General features: G+C 64.0%; 1 protein-coding gene across 1 annotated transcript in view; it reads left to right on the top strand.

The window, feature by feature from the left end:
* LOC311629317 (ATP-binding cassette sub-family A member 13-like) overlaps nucleotides 1-21,855 on the top strand; it is a gene marked incomplete at its 5' end in the record, with an annotated part of 69,728 nt that extends 47,873 nt beyond the window's left edge. The window contains 19 exons of the mRNA XM_084897296.1: nucleotides 950-1,039; nucleotides 4,204-4,273; nucleotides 5,311-5,438; nucleotides 6,129-6,216; nucleotides 8,306-8,414; nucleotides 9,096-9,150; nucleotides 9,533-9,710; nucleotides 10,683-10,798; nucleotides 11,051-11,207; nucleotides 11,754-12,007; nucleotides 13,345-13,528; nucleotides 14,391-14,500; nucleotides 16,128-16,278; nucleotides 16,552-16,686; nucleotides 17,478-17,581; nucleotides 18,349-18,441; nucleotides 19,670-19,772; nucleotides 20,651-20,788; nucleotides 21,646-21,855. Of these exons, the coding sequence (XP_084753422.1) occupies nucleotides 950-1,039; nucleotides 4,204-4,273; nucleotides 5,311-5,438; nucleotides 6,129-6,216; nucleotides 8,306-8,414; nucleotides 9,096-9,150; nucleotides 9,533-9,710; nucleotides 10,683-10,798; nucleotides 11,051-11,207; nucleotides 11,754-12,007; nucleotides 13,345-13,528; nucleotides 14,391-14,500; nucleotides 16,128-16,278; nucleotides 16,552-16,686; nucleotides 17,478-17,581; nucleotides 18,349-18,441; nucleotides 19,670-19,772; nucleotides 20,651-20,788; nucleotides 21,646-21,741 (2,359 nt within the window). The 3' untranslated portion in view covers nucleotides 21,742-21,855. The remainder of the gene's footprint in view (nucleotides 1-949; nucleotides 1,040-4,203; nucleotides 4,274-5,310; nucleotides 5,439-6,128; nucleotides 6,217-8,305; nucleotides 8,415-9,095; nucleotides 9,151-9,532; nucleotides 9,711-10,682; nucleotides 10,799-11,050; nucleotides 11,208-11,753; nucleotides 12,008-13,344; nucleotides 13,529-14,390; nucleotides 14,501-16,127; nucleotides 16,279-16,551; nucleotides 16,687-17,477; nucleotides 17,582-18,348; nucleotides 18,442-19,669; nucleotides 19,773-20,650; nucleotides 20,789-21,645) is intronic.
* Between the last annotated feature and the right edge of the window lie 1,147 nt (nucleotides 21,856-23,002).

Below are 23,002 nucleotides of genomic sequence, written 5' to 3' on the forward strand. Positions count from 1 at the left end.
AGCCGCTGTTGAAGTTCCTGGACAGAAAGGACTGTGCAGGGTTCCTGTGCGCTCCTCCCCAGAAGGCCCAGGTGGCCGTCCGCATCGCCATCCTTTTTGCTACAGCGCCCGCGTCATTGTTTTGGGACACAGGTTCCCACGGTGTGTACTTTGGAAGCATTTTATGACAGACGTGATGTAAGCCTTAGACAGCCTTAAACCTGCCTTTGTAATCCTGTCACCCGGAACTGTCATTGATTTAAAGGAGCCTCCCGCCCGTCAGCCCAGCGTGAGAGGGCTGCAGGGTGGCTCCCCTCCGTTTTCTCACACCGGGATGTTTCCTACGTGGATGTGGACAGTTTCACATGGGGTTCCACCTGCCCCCAGCCCAGAAGGAGAGCCTGCTTTCCGCTGGGGGTCCTTCCCGAGGGCCCTGGTTCTCCTCAGGGGCCCGAGCTGTGAGCTGACCCCGGAGACCTGTGTGCCTGCAGTGCCCAGGGTTCTGCGCGGGGACTCCTGGGAGCAGGTTTGAGAGAGAACGCATGGAGCCGGAGCCGGCGACAGGCACAGAGGGTGGCTCTGCGGGCGGAGAGGGCGCAGGCTCTGCCCGCCGCTCTCAGGAGGCACAGAACGTTGGCAGAGACTTTACATAGTGACACCACGTAATATTATGCACTTTGACGTTCCTTTTAAAAACCATGAGAACGCCACAGACGGTGATGTTACATTAAGTGAGAAGATGAGAAAAGGATGCCCCTGAGGCAGGTGTGCACAGAGGGTACTATGGTGGGAACTTGTGAGCTGCAGAAATTTCTTATCTCCTTCCTGGTTTGGCTTTACCATGAAAACCGAACAAGCCGCTTGCCTGAGCTGCCGGAACCAGCTGTGGCCAGCCTGGCCCTGGCACGTGGGGTCAGACCTGCCTGTGGCCACCGTCAGACACCCCCCCCCCCCTTTTGTCTCCTGACAGCAGTGACAGCGATGGCATGGAGCTGGCCCGCGTGCTTTTGCGAGCCTTTGGAAGCGGGGAGCGGCCCTGCACCAGCCTCGGACCCGGCCTGTGAGTACCAGCTGCCCCCAGGCACACTGCTGCCACTCAGCACCCAGACGGGACGGCTCCCCCTGACTGGTAGTCACTCAGGGAGCCTCTGCCAGCCGGGGCGTAGCACAGAGCGGGGTGCATTCCTCAGTGACCTGAAACAACTGCCCAGTCGCCCCTTCCTGCTCCGTGAACACGGGCTCATATCATTGGAAACACACGCATCAGTTATTCCCAGGCCCTTTTCTGTGGAGAAACCGAAGCTAAGCAGGAAGCAGCAGCTACAGGCGATGTATTCCTGCCGTCTTCCTCGAGGGAACACGTGTGTGTGTGTGTGTGTGTGTGTGTGTGTGTGTGTGTGTGTGCTGGAACAGTGAGCTGGATTCTCCTAAACGGAGGGGCTTCTGCCAGTGCTTCAGGGCGGGGGCGAAGGGCCTTGAGTATTTCTTCCCAGGACGTGAGGGGACCCGACAGGCATGGCCGTCAGTGAGCATGGCCGGAGGACCGGCTTTCTACTAAGTCACCCCCACCGCCTCGCCTGGCCGTTACTTACTGAGGAGCTGCTTCAGGGCGGCGCTGTGGCGGGAACCAGGAGCTGTGAGCACGGCCTGGTCTCAGGCGTTGATACATCATCGTGGTTTCCATATCCCACCCCCACCCCCAACCCCACCCCGGGTAGAGCAAACGGGGTGTGGGTGGGGGGTGGGGGGTGAAAACCACAATGATGTCTTAAGGACGGCAGTGCGCGCTTCCAGTGATAAATGTAAAACCCAGACAACAAGGCCCTGCTGGGAATGCCTCTTTCTAATTCACGGTGACACTCTCTGCCGTTAGTCATGGGGGCCATTAGCTGCAGACGGAAGAGCTGTTAATGGCATCAGCAAGGGGGAATTAATAGAAAATTAATTAGGTTGTCTCCCTTTAGTTCTCTTCTGAAAAACAAGCAATCGCTTAACTAAATAAAGCTCCTCGGCGCCGCTCTCATCCCCGGACTGCGGCGAGCAGGACGTGAGATGGCTGCGGGAGGAACTCCCGTCTGGGCCCCATCCCTCCAGGCTGGCCCAGAGCGGGGCGCGGAGAGACGGTCCTTCGGCTGGTCTCTCGAGGGAAAAGGCGCAGAGTCCGTGCCAAGAGCAGCGCAGGCTCTCCAGTTCCGTGCAGGCAGCAGTTTCCCCTTTAGGTTCTGACGGGCAAGGCCCGGGCCCCCAGCTCCCCCGCCAAGCCTCAGCCACTTGGCCCGTGTCCCGCTCCTCCCTTCCTCTGTAACCCACACAGCCCGCTCCTCACTCCCTCCTTTTCTGTGGTCAAAGCCGGGCTGCGGGCGGCCCCATGCAGGGTGCTGGGCGCCTCCTTGACGAGAAAGGGACTCCATGCCGCACAAGCAGCCCCTGGCCGCTCAGTCTGAGCCGCAGCCACGGCGGCTGCTCACACAGGGCGTCGCCCTCTGGGGTGTGCAGTGTGGCTGAGGCAGCAATGCCCATGCACTCCCCCCATTGGACCCACCACCACCCGGTTCAGAGGGCGGGCCGTCGATGCTGGCACACCTGCTGAGACTGAGCGGTCAGGTGTGCGGGAGCCCACTGGCTGGGACCTGAGCTGCCGAGCCGCTCTCCTAACGGTGTGCGGCCCAGACTGAAGATGTGCGGGCGTTGCTGACTTAGAAACGGGCGGTGGTTTAATATCAGACCCATTTCCCAAGGCTAGCACCCTGCTGACCCCGGACGCTTCCCTCCACGGTTCCCAGGTGAAATGGGCCTTTCCTGTCCCTGCTGGTCTTTTATCTGTGAATCGAAGGTGGAGTTAGACGGTCAGATAGCCCTTTGAACTCGTAAAGCCGCGTGGGGCGGGGCGGAGCTCTCTGTGCAGGACTCCACGGCAGCCACGGGGGGCCTCTCGGTGGGACCCCCAGTCCCGGGCGGCCCTGGTGGAGCGTGGGAGGAGAGCAAGGGAGGTTGGAACAGAGAGGACTCCGTCTGGGGAGAAATGCGCTGTTACAAGCACTCGCTAGCAGCCACAGGAGGCGCCGGGCGGGCAGCCTGCCGAGCGGGAGGATGAATGGAGCCCCTTACGGGGGAAGGATCGCCTCGCAGTCCCACGGAAGGCGGTCCCCGCGTGCACACTAAGTCTCCAGTGGAGACCCCAGTGGCTGCCCAGAGCAGAATGGAGGTGTGACGTCATCGTTTATACTTTAGAAAACGCGGTGGAACGCCCTCTGCCAACCTGGTGATAGGAACACCAGCTTCTTTTCACCGGCACACGTGTCCCTCTGTGCTCGTGCCCTGTGCTCCGTGCCCTGCCCGCAGCGGAGGGTGGAGGGCCGCCTCACCGCCAGGCCCAGCGCTCCTGCTGCGGCTCCGGAGCCTGGGCCGAGGACCGTCCACGCCAGCTGCCTCCCCTCCTGCCCAGTTCCCGAGTAAACGGGAATGTTATCGCTAAAGCAACTTTTGACTTGGAAACGTGTATACTCACAGCACGAGGCTGAGGGGAAACAGCTCTGGGACTTTGGAATGAAAGGCTTTTGCACTACGGCTGCCGGTTGTTCCATAACAACCTGTTGTCAGGCCTCCACGTGGAAGCGGAGCAGTAGATTCCTCTTTAAACGATGACCGAGTGCGTGTTTGTGTCTGCGTGTCTGTGTGTGTGCGCGGGGGTGGGTGGGGGGGCGACGACAGGGGCTCACGTGCCTGTGGCTGCTGTGCTGCTGCTGAGGGCGCTGGGGTTTGAGACCAGGACTCCCCGCCCCGCATCCACCCCTGGCCGTGGCGGAGCATTCAGGGAGCCTGTCCTGACATCTGCATGGGGGGACGGAGGGGGCGCGTGGGGGGCGGTCCCGCTGGGGGGACGGAGGGGGCGCGTGGGGGGCGGTCCCGCTGGGGGGACGGAGGGGGCGCGTGGGGGGCGGTCCCGCTGGGGGGACGGAGGGGGCGCGTGGGGGGCGGTCCCGCTGGGGGGACGGAGGGGGCGCGTGGGGGGCGGTCCCGCTGGGGGGACGGAGGGGGGCGCGGGGGGGGGGCGGTCCCGCTGGGGGGACGGAGGGGGTGCGTGGGGGGCGGTCCCGCTGGGGGGACCAAGGGGGCTTGTGGGGGGCGGTCCCGCTGCGGGGACGTGTCTGGGACGTGCCGGTCGGTGTCTCGCCCAGAGCGCGGTGTACAGCCTGAGCCTCGCTTGGCCTGTTGCTTCCGCAGGACGAACGCCTCCTGTTGGCGCCCGGAGCCCCCGTCTCGCCCCGGGGCCCCGGGTTCCTGCAGCTGCCAGGTAGGTTTAGTGCATTCTGGTTTTAAACGTCTGAACCTCAGGTACCCATGTTTACTTCCTTATAAATCCTCCGTGTCTAACTCTGAGCCCTCGGGGTGCTGCCGTGGTGAGCTGCCCCGGGAAGGTCCATCCACGAGGGAGCTTCCTGCCCTCGGATGCTACGGGCGTTACGTGGGCTCCGGCCACGCCGGGAAGCTGGGCCTGCCTTGGGAGAAATCTCCCCGTTCCAGCGGGAGACAGGCTCCGTCACACGCTCTCTCCGAGAGCTCTGAGGACGGGTTAAGGCCAGGACGCCGCCCGGTCTCCGAGGACGCTGGTGCCGCTGAGCGGAGTGCGGCACCGATCCCGGCAGAGGCTGGCCGCCCCCGTGAGGCACAGGTCGGGATCCCCTGCAGAACTGGTTGGAATTCGTCTCAGGAAAACTCAGCGGCAGCGGATGCAGGCGTCGGCCTGTCAGCCAGTCAGCAGCTCCCGGGGACCTGGGGACAGAAAAGGAGACTTGGGCTTCAGAAGCTGACACGAAAGCCCAGCATCACGTCCTGGAGCCGTGAGGGTCCAAGATGGGGAGGAGCACAGGACCGGGTCCCAGACAGGCAGGGCGCCTGTGCAGCCCGCCGCCCTGGTCCTGTCTGGGGCGCCCCCTGCTGGGCAGTCAGGCCCTGATTCTGAGCAACGAGGCACCTGAGAGGAGCAGGTTGGCTTCTGCTTGTGGCTCTTCAGAGAAAAGCCCGCCCTGAATTCACCCTCGTTCTCCCGGCTCCCGCCCCACCCAGGCCCGGGCTCTCCTCTGGGTCACAGACGTGAGGCAGCACTTTCCCTGTGGAGTGCTCACAGTCTGTGCAGACTTACACGCAGCCTTCCTGTTCCCACGTCACTGCCCCAGGCCCCGGGTTCTGTGTCCACACAGACGGGGCCCTGGGAGTGTGGGAATCAGAGCAGACATCGGTCGGACTGAGTGCTGCAGCGATGTCTCACTTAGCAACGTCAGCAAAGCTGCTCTGCGGGTTAAAAACCAGTTTCTCTTCTCTCCATGTAAGCGCTGGCAGAGCTGCCCCAACGCCAGTGCCCGGGCCCCCGCCCTGACCGACCGCCGGGGCCACACGCTGCTGAACCTGTCGGCCCTCCGCCCCGAGGAGTACCTGCTGGCGCCCGCGGAGAGCCCCAGGTGGGTGCGGGCCAGGCGCGGGGCGGGGCCGGCGCTCCAATGCAGCGTCCTTGGGGCGTGAAGTCTCCCAGACGCTTTGGGGTGACAGGCCCCTGGCCAGACGCTTTGGGGTGACAGGCCCCTGGCCACTGACACGCCCAGAGCGGGAGCAGCTCCTGGGGCGATGCCCCTCAGACCCTCTTCTCTCGGCGCCCCCGGGCGTGTGTGCCCGCTCCTGTGGGGGCAGGGAGAGCTGCCGTGTGGGCTCCCTGAGCCTCGTGGGGAGCCTGGGCGGGGAGCCGGAGGGGGGCCTCCGGTGGCTTTAGATCCGGCCACAGCCCGCCCCCAGAGTGCACCCGCACCGAGGCGGCGGGGGCGTGGGGCTCCGAGTGGCTGGTCTGCAGAGAAGGAGCCTTAGTGGCCATTAGAGTGTGGCCACCGTGGCCACGTCCTGCACGTGGCACCCAGGTCCTCAGCAGGCGGTGAGCGCTAGCAGCCACGGCGGAGCCTCCTGCAGGCCCCTGTCTGAGCAGCTCCCCGGCCCGCCTTGTGAGCTGCCGTTCCTCCGCCGCTGACCGCCCGTGTGGCCATGCCTCCGGCTGATGCTCAGCGCTGCTCCCCCCGGGCCGTTAGGATCGGCGCGGTCAGGACGAGCGCCCGTGGGGGGCCTGCGTGCCCTCGGAGAGGCGCTGACCGTGCTCCCTCCCCCAGGCTCGGGGGCTGGTCTTTCGGAGGGCGAGGCCCGGATCCTGCTCAAGAGGCGCACTCACACCGGCGAAAACCAGACCGCCTGGCCAAGGTAATCGTTCTAGTTTGTTTCACCCGATCGAGGCAGTTAGAGTATCACACACCTGAGGTCCTGGCACATTGTGGACTCAGGAGGAAGCAGGCAAGTCCCAGTGCGTGTTCCTGTGGAGTCAAAACCGTTCAGCCCTGAGCGAGAGCCAGGTCCTTTTCCTGTGCCACAGAGCACACGGCACTGTCAGTTAGGACCAGACCCGCCAGGACACGGAAGCACACGGGGCGGCGCCTGGTGCAGGACAGCTGGCAGCGCCCCGGGTCCAGGTGGCAGGATTCTCTGAGCCTTAGGGACGGTCCCTGTGCCCCTGAGAACGGGCGGAGGGCTCCTCAGGTGTGGGGAGGAGGACAGGGAGGACGAGGCCTCCCACCTGTGGGAGCTCAGAGGTGCTGAGTCCCAACAGGGCTGTCCCAGGGAGGCCACAGGCCCCACTCACCTGCACACGCGATCCCCGATGACACATTAAGTTGCTGTGCAGACTGTCCGGCGACCCCTCCTTCAGCAGGCAGCACGTGGTCCATTCCCTCTAGGAACAGTTTAGCTTTCATCGCACTCTCCCGACCCCCCTGTGCACGTGGGTGCGTCTTTGCTGGCGTCTGGCCGCCGCCGGCTCCCAGCCTCAGCGGCCGGGTGTGTGGCCCTGTGCTCCCCTCGCCTCTGGGCGGAGCTGGTCTCCTGACCAGCCTGTTGGACCAGGGCCTTCCGCAGTCTGGAGGTGGTTGATCTAAGGACGTCCAAACCTGCAGAGAATTTTTTAAATTTCCTGCAGAGAATTTTTATGAGTTTATTTGAGCCCAACTGACAACCTGCTGGGAAGCAAGATCTCAGATGCCCCAGAGGACACGCCACAGTGTCTTTCCTGCGTCTGGAACGGGGCGGGAGAGGGCAGGCCTGTCTCTGTGAGGGAGCACAGCCCCGAGGGCCTGGAGGAGGGCCTCACAGGAGCGCTCACCTGGGGGCACAGGTTGATGTCCTTCCTCCTCCTCCTCCTCCTTCTTCTTTTTTAAGAAAATGTTTTTTATTTATTTTCGGAAAGAGAGGAAGGGAGAAGGAGAGCGCAGCATTGATGTGTGAGGGGAACATCATAGGCTGCCCCCTGCCAGGGACCAAGCCTGCAGCCAGGCACGTGCCTGACCCAGAATCGAACTGTGACCTTTCGGTGCCGGGGGCGCTCAGCCGCTGGGGAGCACCAGCCCGGGCGATGCCCTAACTTCTTCAAGACACTCACCACCTTCTCTGGAGGTTGTTCTGAAATTCTCTTAAACAGGAACATTTGGAGACACTGATACTGATGGCTCAGCTGGCACAGCTTATGTTACCTGGTGCTCAGTGCCATAACGTCGCCCGTCTGTCCCCTCCCTTCCCCGGCGTCACTCTCACGCTCAGCAGATGCTCAGCTCCCTTTGTTTTAAGAAACAATGTTCCACATTCGGTTATTAATTTGAAAGTAATCTTTTTTTAGTCATTTTCCCCACTTTTAATTTGCAGGTCAAATTTCATTAGCTTACCAGCCGAGAAAGAAAAAATGATGGCTTTAGTTTTTTCCTCTCTGTGAGAATACAATTATAGAGCAACATTCACGTTTGTTCTGGGGAAATTAATCTATTTTTAGCTGTGAATTACATGCTTGAGATAAATGTGAAATTAGCAGACGGGCGCTCACCGCTCACGGTCAGCTGTGCTCGGGCACGGCTCTGAGGCGAGCGTTCGGGTCCCGCGAGGCAGAGGGACACGCGTGGCCTCGGTCTGAGAAGAGCTGAGGAGCGGAGGGCGGGGCGCCTGAGTGTCCTCCCTCCCAGGTGTGGTACAGCCAGCAGGCCTCCCGCCCCCTCCCCGCCTGAGTGTCCTCCCTCCCAGGTGTGGTACAGCCAGCAGGCCTCCCGCCCCCTCCCCGCCTGAGTGTCCTCCCTCCCAGGTCTGGTACAGCCAGAAGGCCTCCCGCCCCCTCCCCGCCTGAGTGTCCTCCCTCCCAGGTGTGGTACAGCCAGCAGGCCTCCCACGCCCTCCCCGCCTGAGTGTCCTCCCTCCCAGGTGTGGTACAGCCAGCAGGCCTCCCGCCCCCTCCCCGCCTGAGTGTCCTCCCTCCCAGGTGTGGTACAGCCAGAAGGCCTTCCACGCCCTCCCTGCCTACCTGAACCACCTGAGCAACCTGCTCCTGTGGAGGCTGCTGCCACCGGCCGAGGACTGGACACAGTACGGTGAGGGCTGGACACACAGTACGGTGAGGGCTGGACACACAGTACGGTGAGGGCTGGACACAGTACGGTGAGGGCTGGACACACAGTACGGTGAGGGCTGGACACAGTACGGTGAGGGCTGGACACAGTACGGTGAGGGCTGGACACAGTACGGTGAGGGCTGGACACAGTACGGTGAGGGCTGGACACAGTACGGTGAGGGCTGGACACAGTACGGTGAGGGCTGGACACAGTACGGTGAGGGCTGGACACAGTACGGTGAGGGCTGGACACAGTACGGTGAGGGCTGGACACAGTACGGTGAGCCCCGCGCAGAAGCCAGCCCGCAGCGCGCTGGGCGGAGCCTGAGGCGGGGCGAGCGGTCAGCACTCACACGGGGTCGCAGGCCCTGCTCCTGTCGGGTCCTCACAGGCTCCTCCTCGGGGCTGGCCTCCTGTGCGGGGATGCGGGGACGGAGGGCTCTCGCCAGCGGGGCTGGCCTTAGGGGCTGGCCTTAGGGGCTGGGCGCTCCAGGCTCTCCCTGCGGGCCGGGCTCTGCCATCACCGGGACCTCGGGCAGGGAGGTCGGCACCGGTGCCCGGGCCTGGGCAGAGCCCACAGGAGCCCCCCTGGGCACAGAGGCCTGGGCTCGGCTCCCGCCGCCGTGCAGGGGAGGCCCGGCTCACCTTCCGTCTCCCGCAGGAATCACGCTCTACAGCCACCCGTACGGAGGGGCCCTGCTGAACGAGGACAAGATGTGAGCTGAGGGGCGACTGGGTGGGCGGCTGTGGGATGGGATCTCGGGGTGACCTGGGCTGATGCTGCTCTGCATGTGCAGGGTGGGCACGTGGCTTTGGTGACCGCTAGCTGCCCCTGCCCCGCTCCTGGGGCTGCTGTCTGCGGGGCCAGCCTCAGTCTTAGCCACAGCCCTGCAGCGGCCACTCGGGGGCGCCTCTCACTGTAACTGGGCCGGGTTCAGTGTCAGGAGCAGCCCGGGAAGCCCCTTCGCTTCGCCTCCTCGGCTATGCCCTGTGCTGGGCGCAGTGCCCGCTGCCGAGTTTCCACAGTGTGTCCCCCACCACCGGCCCGGCCAGGCAGAGGCCCGCTCTGCGCCCCTGACGAGCTGCTGTCGCCCGCAGCCTGGAGAGCGTCCGGCAGTGCGGCGTGGCCCTCTGCATCGTGCTGGGCGTCTCGGTGCTGGCCGCCGCCATCGGCAGCTCCGCGGTCAGGGACCGGGTGAGCGGGGCCAAGCGGCTGCAGCACCTGAGCGGCCTGGGCTACGGGGCCTACTGGCTCTCCCACTTCCTGTACGACATGGTACGCCGGGCACTTCCCAGTCTCCGCCTGCATGTGACATGTTCATGTGTGTGCGCGCGTGCGCGTGTGTGCGTGCGGGTGTGTTGAGTGCACACACATGTGTGTATGTAGGTGTGCACACATGTGTATGCACGCACACACGTGTGTGGTTATATTTGGGGGCTGGCCACCTCAGACTGACACAGCAGGATCATTTCACTGGCAGAGCGTTTCGGTGAAGTCCTGTTGTCACCGGGGCTCCTGGCAGCTCCTGCCTCGGCCCCGGCGTGGAGCTCAGCCGACAGGGCCCATTGAGCATGTCTGTGCCTCAGCACCGCGGCCTCAACCTTTCCGGCGGGTGTGTGACCGACGCCTGGGCTGGGACAGGGACGCTTCCCAGAATGCCTCAGGGCTGCCCGGCTGGGGGACTGTCCGCACACTCAGCCCGGGGAAGTCTGAGGTCTCAGCCCAGACGAGAAAGGTCTCAACCCAGACTGAGGGACACTGATCAGGAGAGGACCCAGCCACCCCGATCCACATCCACTCAGCAGGGCCACTGCCCAGGCCTGCTCCCTCCTGTCCCCGTGTCGCATGCGGTGACCACGGCTCTCCAGAGAGACGGGCAGAGGATAGGCCCAGGGGCCGCGCCTCTGGGACCCCGAGGCCCTGCCTTGACGGTGTCCCCATGGCCGCCCTGTGCCTCCGTGTCCTCTCCTCTTCCTGGGGGACACCGGCCGCAGTGGCCTTGGTCCGGCCTTCGTCAGCTCAGGTCCATCTCCAGGACACGGGGCGCGGGGCCTGGACACACACACCCGGGGACAGGCCAGCGGCCTCGGAGCCTGCAGCGGCACCACAAAGGCACTGCGGGACCCTGCAGCCTGGCGGGAGTGTGTGTGTGTGTGTGTGTGTGCGTGTGCGTGTGTGTGTGCGTGTGTGTGTGTGCGCGCGCGCGCACGCGCGCGCGCGCCCCACGGCCGCCCCTTGTCTCCCCAGCTCTTCTACTTGGTCTCCGTTGGCCTGTGTGTCGCCGTGGTCGTGGCCTTCGGATTGCCGGCCTTCACCTTCCGCGAGAACCTGGCGGCCACCGTCCTCCTGCTGGTGCTGTTCGGGTGTGTGACGTGGCAGCCTCGCGGCCGCTCAGCCTGGGCCCGCTTCCTGCCGGGAGCCGGTGGCTGAGCTGCCCTGACCCCGTGCTCCTGGCTCCCTTCTAGCGAGGAGGCCGCTTCCACGGGGGCGCTGCGGGGCCGAGGGCCGAGCCGGGGGTGCCAGGCCCCTGGAGCCAGGAGACGCTGGGTGTGGAAGGCGGGGCCGCCCCGCTCCGTGCACATAGGCAGGAAGTGAGCACCGGCCCTGACTTTCAGGTACGCGACCCTCCCAGGCATGTACCTGACGTCCCGGCTCTTCCCCAGCGCCGACGGCGCCTTCATCGCCTACGTCTCGCTGCACTTCGTGCTGGGCCTCTGCACGCTGCTCATGACCACCATGCCCCGGCTGCTGGCCGTCGTCACCGGCGCCCAGGTGGGCCCAGATTCACCAGACCCAGGCACCTCCCCGCCCGCCCCGGTGCCATCGCAGGGTCCGGGCCTCCCGTGTGGTATCAGGGCGGACACACTCAGTCCATACGTCCTGCCCTGACTGCCCAGCCCACGTCCTCCTCACAGGAGGAATGCGTTCATGTCAGCCCAGCAGACCCGGAAGTCCTCGGTCCTTTCCGTACCAGCTCTGAGTCTGAATCTCCCGAGCCCACCGGCCAGGCCTGGTGACTCGGGGACGCTCATCCTGAGAATCCCCTCCAGCATGAGCCCGGGAGACACCTGAGCTCCCTCCCTGACCAGTGGGGGGCGGCGGGGGGGGGCAGCATGGGAGAGACACTCTCCGACAGGGAGACCCGGCCCATGGGGTCCCACCCAGCCAGTGGGTCCTCAGACCAGGCTTGGAGTGGACAGTCCGCTGCGCCGGCCGCAGGGTGTGACAGGCGGGGACCCGGTGGGGGGGACCGGGCAGGGGGGCCGCAGGAGAGCTGGTGTGGCGGGAGCACCAAGCTGGCTCGTTCCTCTCCTCCAGAACCTGCAGGCCATCTACGAGGTCCTCAAGTGGGTCTTCACGCTGTTCCCCCAGTTCTGCCTGGGCCAGGGCCTGATCGAGCTCTGCTACAACCAGATCCAGTTTGACCTGACCCGCGGCCTGGGTGTGGACACCTACGCCAGTCCCTTCCGCATGAGCTTCCTGGGCTGGGTCTTCGTGCAGCTGGCCGCGCAGGGCACGGCGCTGCTGCTGCTGCGGCTGCTCCTGCACGGGGACGTGGTGCGGAGGGCCAGGTACCGGCGTGCGCCTCGGCGCCAGCGCAGAGCCGGGGCGGGGGGGGGGGGGGGGGGGGGTGTTCCCTCCCGGAGGTGCAGACGGACCACGTCCGACCCGCACCTGGTGGGCGGGCTCACGGTCCCTGCGGTTTGGGCCGGCGCGTCACGGACACAAAGAAGGACTGTGTGAGAGACCTCCGCTCCCGGGCGCTCTCATCCCAGGAGTTTCCCTCTGCCCGCGCCCAGCCCTCTGTCTGCTGTGGGGTGACGGGTGACAGAGGCCAGCACGCTGGCGGCTTGTGGCGGGTCCTGTAGCAGGAGGCAAGGAAGGAGGCAGTTCCTGGTGGAGAGAGGCTCCTAGGAGGCCGGGAGCAGGGCCCGGGGCAGGGGGAGAGCAGTCTAAAGGCACCTGCAGAACCTGATGGATTTTCACCAACTGGACAGGCGTGTCCCTTCCCCGGACCGCGTGCTGTCAGCCTCTCAGGCCCTCTGCAGCCACCATCCCCTCGCCCCGCCCCTCCCCGCCCGGCTGCACACATGGCTCTGTGTGCGGGCCACTCCCCGGGCCCGATGCTTCTCAGCAGCCGTGCTGTCCGCGGAGTAGTGTGATCTCTCCATGGGCTTCAGAGACGGACACACAGTACAAGGAGAGGAGCTCGGCAGCAGGGCTGGCCACGGAGAGTTTATTTTATTTAAACACCCGGCACTTTAAAGCAGTGGAAGACACAGGAAATTGCCAAATGGATACAGAGCCCGCGTCCCCTGTGCCCAGCCCCTCCGCTGACAATGGGTCATGTTCTGACACCGCACCTCCGGGGGGGACCCAGGGTTGGTGAGTTGGGTTGCCCAGTGCAGCTCATGGGATTGGAGATTCCCGGTCACACACCCATTGACCATCAGGAGGAGGAGCCAGGAGGGAGCAGCTCAGGTGCAGGTGAATCTCATCCACCTGACGACACAGTGAACGCAGGAGCGGCTGTGCGAGTGCTTGGGCTCAGTCCGCCATGCTCCTCGCACGGACGGGCGTGTGACCACGGCCGTGGGCCTGTGTGTGCAGCCAGGGCCCGAAGGCGTCCGCGGGACCTTCCGCCCTCAGTGCGAGTCGCGGGTGTCCCTGCAGCCAGGGGCTCGGGGTGTCTGCCCGCTGTCTCTTGGGCACGCGTGTCACCTTCCCTCCTGGGGACGCCGGCGGCCATGATGGGACCAGCGCAGCGAGCTGCCGCCCCGTCTCCGTCTCCAGGCCTCCTCGTAGGGACATCTGCCCCCTCCCCTCTCCGGTGCCCGTCCCGTCCCGGGTCCCGGGTCCCGGGTCCCGGGTCCCAGGTCTGGTGTGGGTGACGGGCTCTCTCCTCCAGGAGGCGCTCGGCCGTCCAGGGCACCGTCACGGCCTGTGGGGACGTGGACGTGGAGGCGGAGCAGGCGCGGGTGCTGAAGGGGAGAACCGGCGGGGACCTGCTGGTGCTCTGCAACCTCAGCAAGAGCTACGGGCGCGGCCGGCCGGCTGTGCGGGACGTGACCCTGGGCCTGCGGAGCGGGGAGGTGAGGGCCGGTGTCCCTGTGTGACCCTGTGACCCTGTGGAGGGGGAGGGGGGTCTGCGTGTCCGAGTGACCCTGGGCCTGCGGAGCGGGGAGGTGAGGTCACGTGTGAACTCGGAGCCACGGACACCCAACGGGACGCTGTCAGTCCCCGGATAGCAGAGCCCACAGACAGAGTCTGAGATCTGGGAGGCAGGAGCCCTGGAGCTGCAGACAGAAGGTCGCCCTCAGGAATGCGCACCTCACAGGGAGGGGGACCAGACCCAGAGCCGCCATGTTGACTCACTAGCGGGGTGCTCAGGCCGGGCCCAGATGCCGGGGAGGACCCGGTGCAGGAGAAAGAGGATTGTCATGTGCAGGGACCTTGCAGGCAGCAGATGGTGGGGTGTTTGCTGGCTGTCTCCCTGTCACTCATCCGGGCAGGAAATGGGACTGGTCCTTCTGCCTTCGTGGCTGATGTGACATAGGACATGGCCGAGCCAAGAGCTGGCTGGGTGCTGGGAGTCAGAGAGGAGGCCTGGAGGCGCCAGTGGGGGAGGGGGGGGACAGTGATGGGGGCAGTGATGGGGACAGTGATGACGAGGGGGGAGGGGGGCAGTGATGGGGGGCAGTCACGAAGGGGAGGTGGCAGTGGTCTGATGCTGTGCCTTACAACATACTAATGCCTGAGGGAGACACTGGGCGCCGCTGGGTGGCATCGTGTGGCCCTGAGCTTGCACACGGGGTCCGTGTAGTGGTTTCCTCCCGGACGCCGCGGGCCTGTCAGGACCCACTGGCCGCTTTGTGCAGAGGCTGCTTCACAGCGCAGATGGCCCGGGGCCGCTCGGTGGGGTGCCCTGTGACGGACTGTCCTCTCCCTCCTCAGTGCTTCGGGCTCCTGGGCGTGAACGGGGCCGGGAAGAGCACCACGTTCAAGATGCTGAGCGGGGACGAGGCCCCGAGCGCAGGGCACGCCGTGGTCAGGACGCCCATGGGGTGAGAGGCCCCTCCCCCCCCCCCCCCCCCCCCACTTCCTGGCGGGACCAACCCTGGAGCCAGGGGCCCAACGCCGGGGTCGGGCACTCGGTCTGCTCCTCATGTCCTCCCTCCCTCCTCGGGGCGGAGCCTCCCGGAGCCCGGGGTCCGACGCCGGGTCCGGGCACCAGGTCTGCTCCCCATGTGAGTCCTCACTCCCTCCTCGGGGCGGAGCCTCCGGGAGCCCCCGGAGCAGGATCCGCAGGCGCAGGCGGCAGTGGGGAGGGCAGGGGCCTCCAGAGGCGCAGGTGGTGGGGTGTGTGGGAGACTGGCCCTTCTGCCTTCACCGGCCAGTTCAGCTTCAGATCCCCGGGACTGAGGGGCTGCAGACCTGGATAAATCTGCCTCTACAATGTCTTCACCATCCCCATGTCCTACCCAGAGGGCCGTGCGCTTCTCCGTACGGAGGAGACCATTTTCTCTCTCCCTCGGCCTCCATTCCCCGTCATCTCCCTATTGGCTCCCGGCTGTAACGGTGTTGCCCATTGGCTCCCGGCTGTAACGGTGTTGCCTATTGGCTCCCGGCTGTAACGGTGTTGCCTATTGGCTCCTGGCTGTAACAGTGTTGCCCATTGGCTCCCAGCTGTAACACTATTGCTGCTCGCAGGCAGGGGATACAGTTACACTTAGGTTAGTCCATATCAGTGGAAACAAGTCAATGTTTCAAACTAACGGTGTGCAAGAACTGTAAGCAGGGTTTGTCGAGGGAGCGTGTGGTGTGTGTGGATGAGCCGTGCTGCAGACCCGGTGGCCGTGTGGAGGCGAAGCTGCTGTGGCACCGAAGCCTCAGGCTGTGCTGTCGGTTTCCCTGCTGTCGTGGGAGTCAGACGGTGCTCTGGTGATTGGGTGGTGTTTTGGTTTTTGTTTTGTAACTTCTCTGTGTACAAGTACAAAAGGACAAAATAATCAGAATTCAAAAGGAAACAAAAATAGATGGTTTATTTTCTCATCCCTGGGAGGCTGTCTCCTTTGTAATCTCGATCCATCGTTTCTAAAATAATTGGGAAATGAAATTCAAATCGCTGCTCTCAGAAGCAGCCATGAATGCACAATCCATAATCCCCTACTCGCTGCATGTCTGTGCAACTATTTAATTGTAACAAAGCTCCTTGCATTCATTATAGTTCCAACCTTGATGATGTGTAATGCGGATTGTACATTGTATTCAGGGAATTAAACGGGTGATTAGGGCACAGTGGAGGGTTAAGCACTCAGTGTGCGTGCCTTCCTGCCCACGCAGCTCACGGCATGTCTCCGGACGAAGCATGTGATCCCACACCGTCCTCTTGGCGCTCCTGCCTGTAAGGTTCCCGCGCAGGGAGCAGGCTCCTCCCAGTTCAATGGGTTAATGTAAAGCCGGACACCACACGGTGTTCAGTCGCCGATGAGCCAGGGTCCTGTGAACGGTCTGTGCGGAGACACGGTGGCCAGGCTCAGCCTCACTCACGGTGCCCGTAGCACACGTGGCCGTGGCCGCGGTCTGACCGCAGCTGCTGCGAGTGCCTCCCGTTGGCAGACGCCGTGGGCGCCCTCCCGGAGCCCAGGCAGCCTGTCCTGTCCGGGGGCTCGCTGACGCCTCTCCCGGCAGGGAGGCCGTGCCTCTGTTCGCGGCGGGAGCGGCCGGCGTGCGTGTGGGCTACTGTCCGCAGCAGGACGCGCTGGACGGGCCGCTGACGGGCTGGGAGCACCTGCGCTACTACTGCCGCCTGCGGGGCGTCCCAGGGCCCCGCGTGCCCCAGGTGAGGCCGGGACCGCGAAAGGCCCAGTGACACCTCTGCTCCCGAGACGCCCAGTCCGCCCTCATGGTGGGCTGCTCCTGTCTGCCCTCAAGGCTGTCTGTCCGGTTCCACTGCACCGGCTCCCTGGGCTTCGGCCCAGCCCTCTGAGGGCGCACAGGCCCGGAGCCCGCCCCCGCCCTGCCCCCGGAGCCCCCGTGAGCCCGGTCTGTTCTTTCTCACCAGAGGGAGGAGGCGGGGACTGGGCTGTGGTGGCTGTCAGGCTCCCTCCTGCAGGTGGCCGGGGACCTGGTGAGGCGCTTACACCTGGAGGCCCACGTGGACCAGCCGGTGGCCACCTACAGCGGGGGCACCAGGCGGAAGCTGTCTGCAGCCCTGGCCCTGCTGGGCAAGCCCCACCTCCTCCTGCTGGTGAGTGGGGTCCAGGCTCGGCCTCCAGGCCCAGGGGCGCGTCCTCGCTGCCTGCCAGGCGGCTGGAGTGACTTCAGGGGCCAGGTCCCCCAGCCGGACGGTCCCCGGGAGTTTACAGAAGTGACGTTTATTCCTCGATGGTCCCTTTCACTCAGCCAATGGGAGATCCAGTAGACTGTATATGAAGAACAGATTTAAACCCAAATTCACGGGGAGCTAAAACCCGCCTGTTGTCCTCTGCCCAGCGGCCGCCTTTCCCGTCCCGGCCACAGACCGAGCGGGATCCTGGGGCCTGTGCCCGGCTGCGGTCTGACAGGAAGTCAGGTGTCACCGTCCCCGCACATGGCTGTGCTGCGCTGGCTGCGGCCCCTGCTGCCCAGTCTGGGGGAGGCCGGCGCCCTGACCACAGGGGGGCGCTGTCTAACCCTCCCTGCCCGCCCGCCCGGGGAAGGCAGCCTGAGCTCTGGGGCTCCTGTGCGGGGCTCCCGGCCTCATGGCAGAGATGCTCTCTCGGCACGTCAGCCAGGCGCCAGGAAGTGGCCGGACTGGACGTTCTGAGCAAGTGGAGCCTCTTCCTGCCCCAGACGGGCTCCTCAGTGTCTGCTCTGAGACCTTGTCGCAGCCGAGGGTGCTCACCCCTCTGCCCCGCGCCGAGGAGCTGGCACGGGGTGCTGTGGGGAACACGGGGCGGCGGCTCGGACAGCGGCCCTGGAGCCGGAGCCGGAGCCGGAGCCGGAGCCGGAGCGGGCTCCTCGTGGCCGGCCCCTGGCCCATCGCTGCTCCTCCCTCAGGACGAGCCCAGCTCCGGGATGGACCCCCGCTCGAAGCGGTCCCTGTGGGAGGCGATCACCGAGGAGGTTCGGGAGGGCTGCGCCGTGGTGCTGACCTCGCACAGGTGAGCCGGGGCCCTCCGCTGACCCACGGCCAGCGCGGGGCACAGCTGGAATCCGCACCCAGGGTCTGCGTGGCCCAAGGTCACCGAGCTGGGCCCTCCGGGGCTTCTGCCTGCTTGGTCCAAGGTCACCCCACACAGCCTGCTGTTTAGTTGTTTGGTCATCCCTCACTAACCCCCTGCCAGCCTGGTCGTAGGCAGCCATCTTGTGAGGGCATGAGAGTCAATTTGCATATTACCTCTTTATTATATAGGATATAGTAAACTTTTTATTACAGTTTATTTACTAATCACATTTAATGTTTATGCTTACCATATTTAACACTTAAAGTTACCAATAATATTTGTATTACAATAATTTTGTATGATTTCTCACTATAAACATATCTGTCCTTTTCCTTTTTTTAATGCCTCTCTCCATTGGTTGAAGTCTTCATTTAAGTCCTTAGTAAACTCGTTTCTTTCCATAAATGTCTCCGCTGTGGAGGCTCCTCCCTGCGCTGCACTGGTGCTGCTGCTGGAAGGCTCTCGCTGATCGCACCTCGCTTCCTGGGCTGGAAACGCTCAGGCGGTGGTTATTGTGGGGTCAGTGCCCACCACTGAGAGGCGCTCCCTGTGATGCTGACTGGGGGCCGGCTGACCTATGACCTGTGGGTGCCGGCTGACCTATGACCTGCAGGCTGGCTGACCTGTGACCTGTGGGCTGGCTGACCTATGACCTGCGGGCCAGCATCTCGCGGCCTTGCTGACGTGCTCCCTCCTCCCTGCAGCATGGAGGAGTGCGAGGCCCTCTGCACGAGGCTCGCCATCATGGTGGACGGCAGCTTCCGGTGCCTGGGCACCCCCCAGCACATCAGGGACCGGTACGTCCGCTTCTCCCGCCAGCCCGGCCCGGGGCTCCCGCCGGAAGGAGGTGAAGGCCCGGGGGGGAGGGGGTGATGGCCTCAGCTCGGGGCCCGGCCTCCCCGCTGCCCCTGCTGTGTCCTTCCCGGGGGACAGGCCACTGTGGGCCCCGGGAGGGCTGGCATGCCATGGCAGAGCCGAGATGAAGATGGACAGGCTGTCCCGCAAGGCTGTGCCCGTGCCCCTGGCCTCGGAAGCCGCCCCTGGTGGGAGGGCAGGAGCCAGATGCCATGGGTGCTCCCGTTTGAAGGTGAAGCTGAGGGCTGCCCTCCCTGGGGCCACAGAGGCTCCTGGGGTTGGTGGTCTCACGGGGCGGGGGGGGGGGATTGCTGGCTGATTGCTTTCCTTCCCTCACCCTCTGTCCTTCCCGGCCCACCTCAGTCCCTGCGGCCCTGACAGCCCTGAAGCCGGGGGTGGAGTGGGAGGGGGAGGAGGACGGGGGGCTCCTGTAGCTCAGCTCCCACCTCTCTGGGTGTTGCTTCCAGGGTTTGGTGGTTTTTAAGATTAACTTCGTTTCGGTGTCAATATAAGTTGAATTAGAGCAAACTACATAACTGGGCTATAATTAATTTCTGAATATATATATATATATATATATATATATATATATGCTAGTGACCTAGTGACCCGGTGCATGGATCCGTGCATATAGAAAGGAAATTAATTAGAAGAAAGATTCATGTGGTAATTACATCATTGCAAAAAAATTACATGTCAAGATAGTATATATAACATAGCATTATAAAATTAAAATGCAAAATTAAATTACTAGTGCGTGTCATATGTACCAGCCGGCTGGTTGGTTGGATGAACATACGGTTTAGCCTTTTATATATATAGATATATTTTAAATATATTTTATTATTGCTTTCAGAGAGGAAGGGAGAGGCAGAGAGACACAGAAATATCAGTGATGAGACTGAAGCACTGATGGGCTGCCTCCTGCCCACCCCACACTGGAGATTGATCTCACCCCCGGGCATGTGCCTTGCTGGGAATCTAACTGTGACCTCCTGGTTCCTAGGTCAGTGCTCACCACTGAGCCACGCTGGCCGGGCCTGAATGTGTTTTGAGCGTCCTCGACCCCAGCATTTGCCATGGTTGCTTCTCTTCCTGCCTCCGGGGCGTGGGCTCTAAGGTGCCGTCTGGGTCCCGAGCAGTAACGCGCTGTCCCTGTGCACCGCTCAGGTTCGGGGCCGGCTACACCGTCCGCGTGGGGCTCAGCGCTGGAGGAAGTCAGCACCAGCTCTCCGAGCGCCTGCAGCGCCGCTTCCCCGGCGCCCGGCTCAAGGTAGCGCCTGGACCCGCTGCTGCGCCTCCGTCTGCGGGAGGGCGCCACCGGGGACGCTTGCTCCGGCCGCAGCTGGTGGCGCGGAAAAGGGGACGCCCTGTGGGTCCAGGGTGGTGCCCCAGGAGACTGTAGTCACACCCTGTCCTGGCTCAGCTCGTAGCCTGGCTCCCTCCATCCAGGACAGATGGCGGCCCTCACTGCCTCCTCCGTGCACTGAGGGCTCAGCCTGCTTCCCCGCTCCCACACCCACACCCACAGCCTCTCCCCGTGGGGACACAGTGCGGTCACACCTACACCCACAACCTCTCCCCGTGGGGACACAGTGCGGTCACACCCACACCCACAGCCTCTCCCCGTGGGGACACAGTGCGGTCACACCCACACCCACAGCCTCTCCCCGTGGGGACACAGTGCGGTCACACCCACAGCCCCTCCCCGTGGGGACACAGTGCGGTCACACCCACACCTGCAGCCTCTCGGCCGGACTGGTGGGACCTGCGGCCTCAGTCCAGGTTGAGCTTTGCCTGCCTACCCTGAGCAGCGGCAGCCCCGGGCCCCTGGCTCCAGGGCTGGCACCCCCCCTGCACTGCCTCCAGGAGGGGCCACCGGCCGCTGTGACCACAGATTCCTGTGGTGATGGAGGAGGTCTGCCAGGCAGAGCACGCGGGGCCACCGGACCTGTCCAGTGGCCGGACAGTGGCGCCCGGGGCTGCGGCCGGTGGGAGCCCGAGGAGCTGAGCGGGCTGCTGTGAGCCGTGCGCCTCGCGGGAAAGGGCCTCTCGCCCGCGTGGGCGGCAGGACGGGGACCTCGCCCGGCGGCCGGGGTGGCGGCTGCGGGGGGCTGTCTGCCGTGTGCCAGGTGAGCTGTTTGGTTGCAGGGGCGGCGCCCGAACGTGCTGGAGTACCAGGTGCCCGCGGACTGGGCCGGCCTGGCCGACCTGCTGCAGGAGCTGGAGGACAGCAAGGCCACTGGACGCATCCGCCACTATGCCCTGGCCCCGGCCTCGCTGGAGCAGGTGCGCGACGGAGGCTGCTACTGTCGGCTCTGCACCGGGTCCGGCCTCGGCTGCCGTTGCTCATAGTTACCACCTGGGAAGGGGTGTGGGCCTCGGGGCCTCCCCCACCCTGTAAAGAGAGGGCCTTCCTGTCCCCCGACCCGCCTGCCAGTCACGGGACGCCCCTGCAATGAAGCAGGCGCTCGCTTTGGGTAGGAAGAGAGTCGGGGTGTCAGATAAGCCACAGCTTCGTTCTCCAGGCTGGACGGCCCAGAATTCACAGCCAGTCCTTCCTGCCCAGAGGGTGATCCTCCCTGGGGTTTGCTTTCAGTGGTTTTACCTGCTTAGGGGGACCTAGGAGGGGTAAGAGGGGTGGGAGAGAGAGGGTCTGGGAGGGGGGAGGGAGTGAGGGTCTGGGACAGGGGTCTTCAAACTACGGCCCGCAGGCCACATGCAGCCCCCAGGGGAGTCTGATCCGGCCCGCCAGGTTTTTTGGGCAGTGAGCGCAGCCAAGGTGTTACAGTAGGGATTAGTAGTTCATATAGTCCGGCCCTCCAGCTCTCTGAGGGACCGTGATCTGGCCCCCACTTTAAAAAGTTTGAGGACCCCTGGTCTGGGAGGAGGGAGAGAGAGGGTCTAGGAGGGGGAGGGAGAGGGAGTCAAGGAGGAGGGAGAGAGAGGGTCTGGGAGGGGGAGGGAGGGGGAGGCTTAGGAAAAGCTGGGCGGAGCTGTGGGAGGGCTTCCTTGTTAGGACATTCAGGAACCCGTGGCCAGTGTTGGGCAAACAGCGGCTGGTGAGCGCGGTTTGCTGCTCTGCTGACTAATGAGTCTGCCGACCACTGTTGCAGGTTAACAATCACGCTCACTCTTCCTTTCAGGTGTTTGTGGATTTTGCTGCTGAGCAGCAGCCGGCTCCTCCAGCCCCTCCCGAGCCTCCCGCCCGGGGCCACCAGCCACCGCCCCTGCCTGTCTGAGCCCAAGACGCTGCTTCAGAGGAAGGAGACTCCCAGCCCGTCAGGCCTCAGGCCAGCGCAGGGAGCTGGGACACCAGGCCTGGGGCTGCCCTGTCCCTGCATTTTCCACTCTAACCTCTGTCAGTAATAACCAAGGCTTGGGCGGCTCCTCCAGCACAGCATCCCTGTGTGAGCTGGGGGCAGGGGAACCGCCTTGGTGAGGCTGGGCGCTGGAGAGGCCAGAGAGGGCTCTCACACCCTTCCCTTCCCTTCCCAGCCCGAGGCCCGAGACCACGCCCCTTTCCAGCCTGTGAGGCCCTGAGGCCACGCCCCTCCCAGTCTGTGAGGCCCTGAGGCCACGCCCCCAGCCTGTGAGGCCCCCGAGGCCACGCCCCTTCCCAGCCTGTGAGGCCTTGAGGCCCCGCCCCCTCCCAGCCTAGGTCCAGTAACCAGGCCAGGATTCTGTTTTAATTTGTCATCTTTTTTCCTGGGTAAGCTCTCGTGTCTAAGTGAGAATTCAGGGAGTTAAAGGACATTTCCCTTGTACTGGGTGATGGTATGTGGCATGACATGAAAAAATCGCCTTTCTTTTCATCTCAAAGATGCTGTAAAAAGGATTCATGCTTTCACAAAATTAAGTGATTTGAACGTGGTGATCTGTATTGATTATAAAAGTTTTATCAGAATTTCACGGAGGATAACTTTAGGGTATACAGAGCGATGGGATGTAAATGCGTTTTCTTTTTCTTAGTTGGGTCAGTAGTCACCATTTTAAACCCTTTAACTCAGTAGTTTTCAGCGGCATCAGCAGCTCCTGGCGCTTGTCCGAAGGCAGGTGGCCCGGGCCAGTGGCCGTGGGTCTGAGACGTGGGGGGGCCCTGTGACCTGAATTCTAAGTAAGTCCCCCCAGTGACTGACCCGCCTGCCAGCGACACACACAGCTACACCGCGCACAGCGCTGATATTCACGCGGCCTTTACAGCCTCTGAGCCCGGAGCGCTGTCCCAGTCCGTCCTCAGGTGTGAGCGCTGACCGCTACACCGGGCCTCTGAGGCAGTCCCTGGGCCACGCGTCCCCACTGAGGCCTCCTGTCCCCGCTGAGGCCTCCCGTCCCCGCTGAGGCCTCCCGTCCCCGCTGAGGAGGCCTCCCGTCCCCGCTGAGGCCTCCTGTCCCCGCTGAGGCCTCCTGTCCCTGCTGAGGAGGCCTCCCGTCCCCGCTGAGGCCTCCTGTCCCCGCTGAGGAGGCCTCCTGTCCCCGCTGAGGCCCCCCCGTCCCCGCTGA

Source organism: Pipistrellus hanaki, assembly GCF_964339955.1.
Source record: "Pipistrellus hanaki genome assembly, chromosome: 10".
NCBI classification, from domain to species: domain Eukaryota; kingdom Metazoa; phylum Chordata; class Mammalia; order Chiroptera; family Vespertilionidae; genus Pipistrellus; species Pipistrellus hanaki.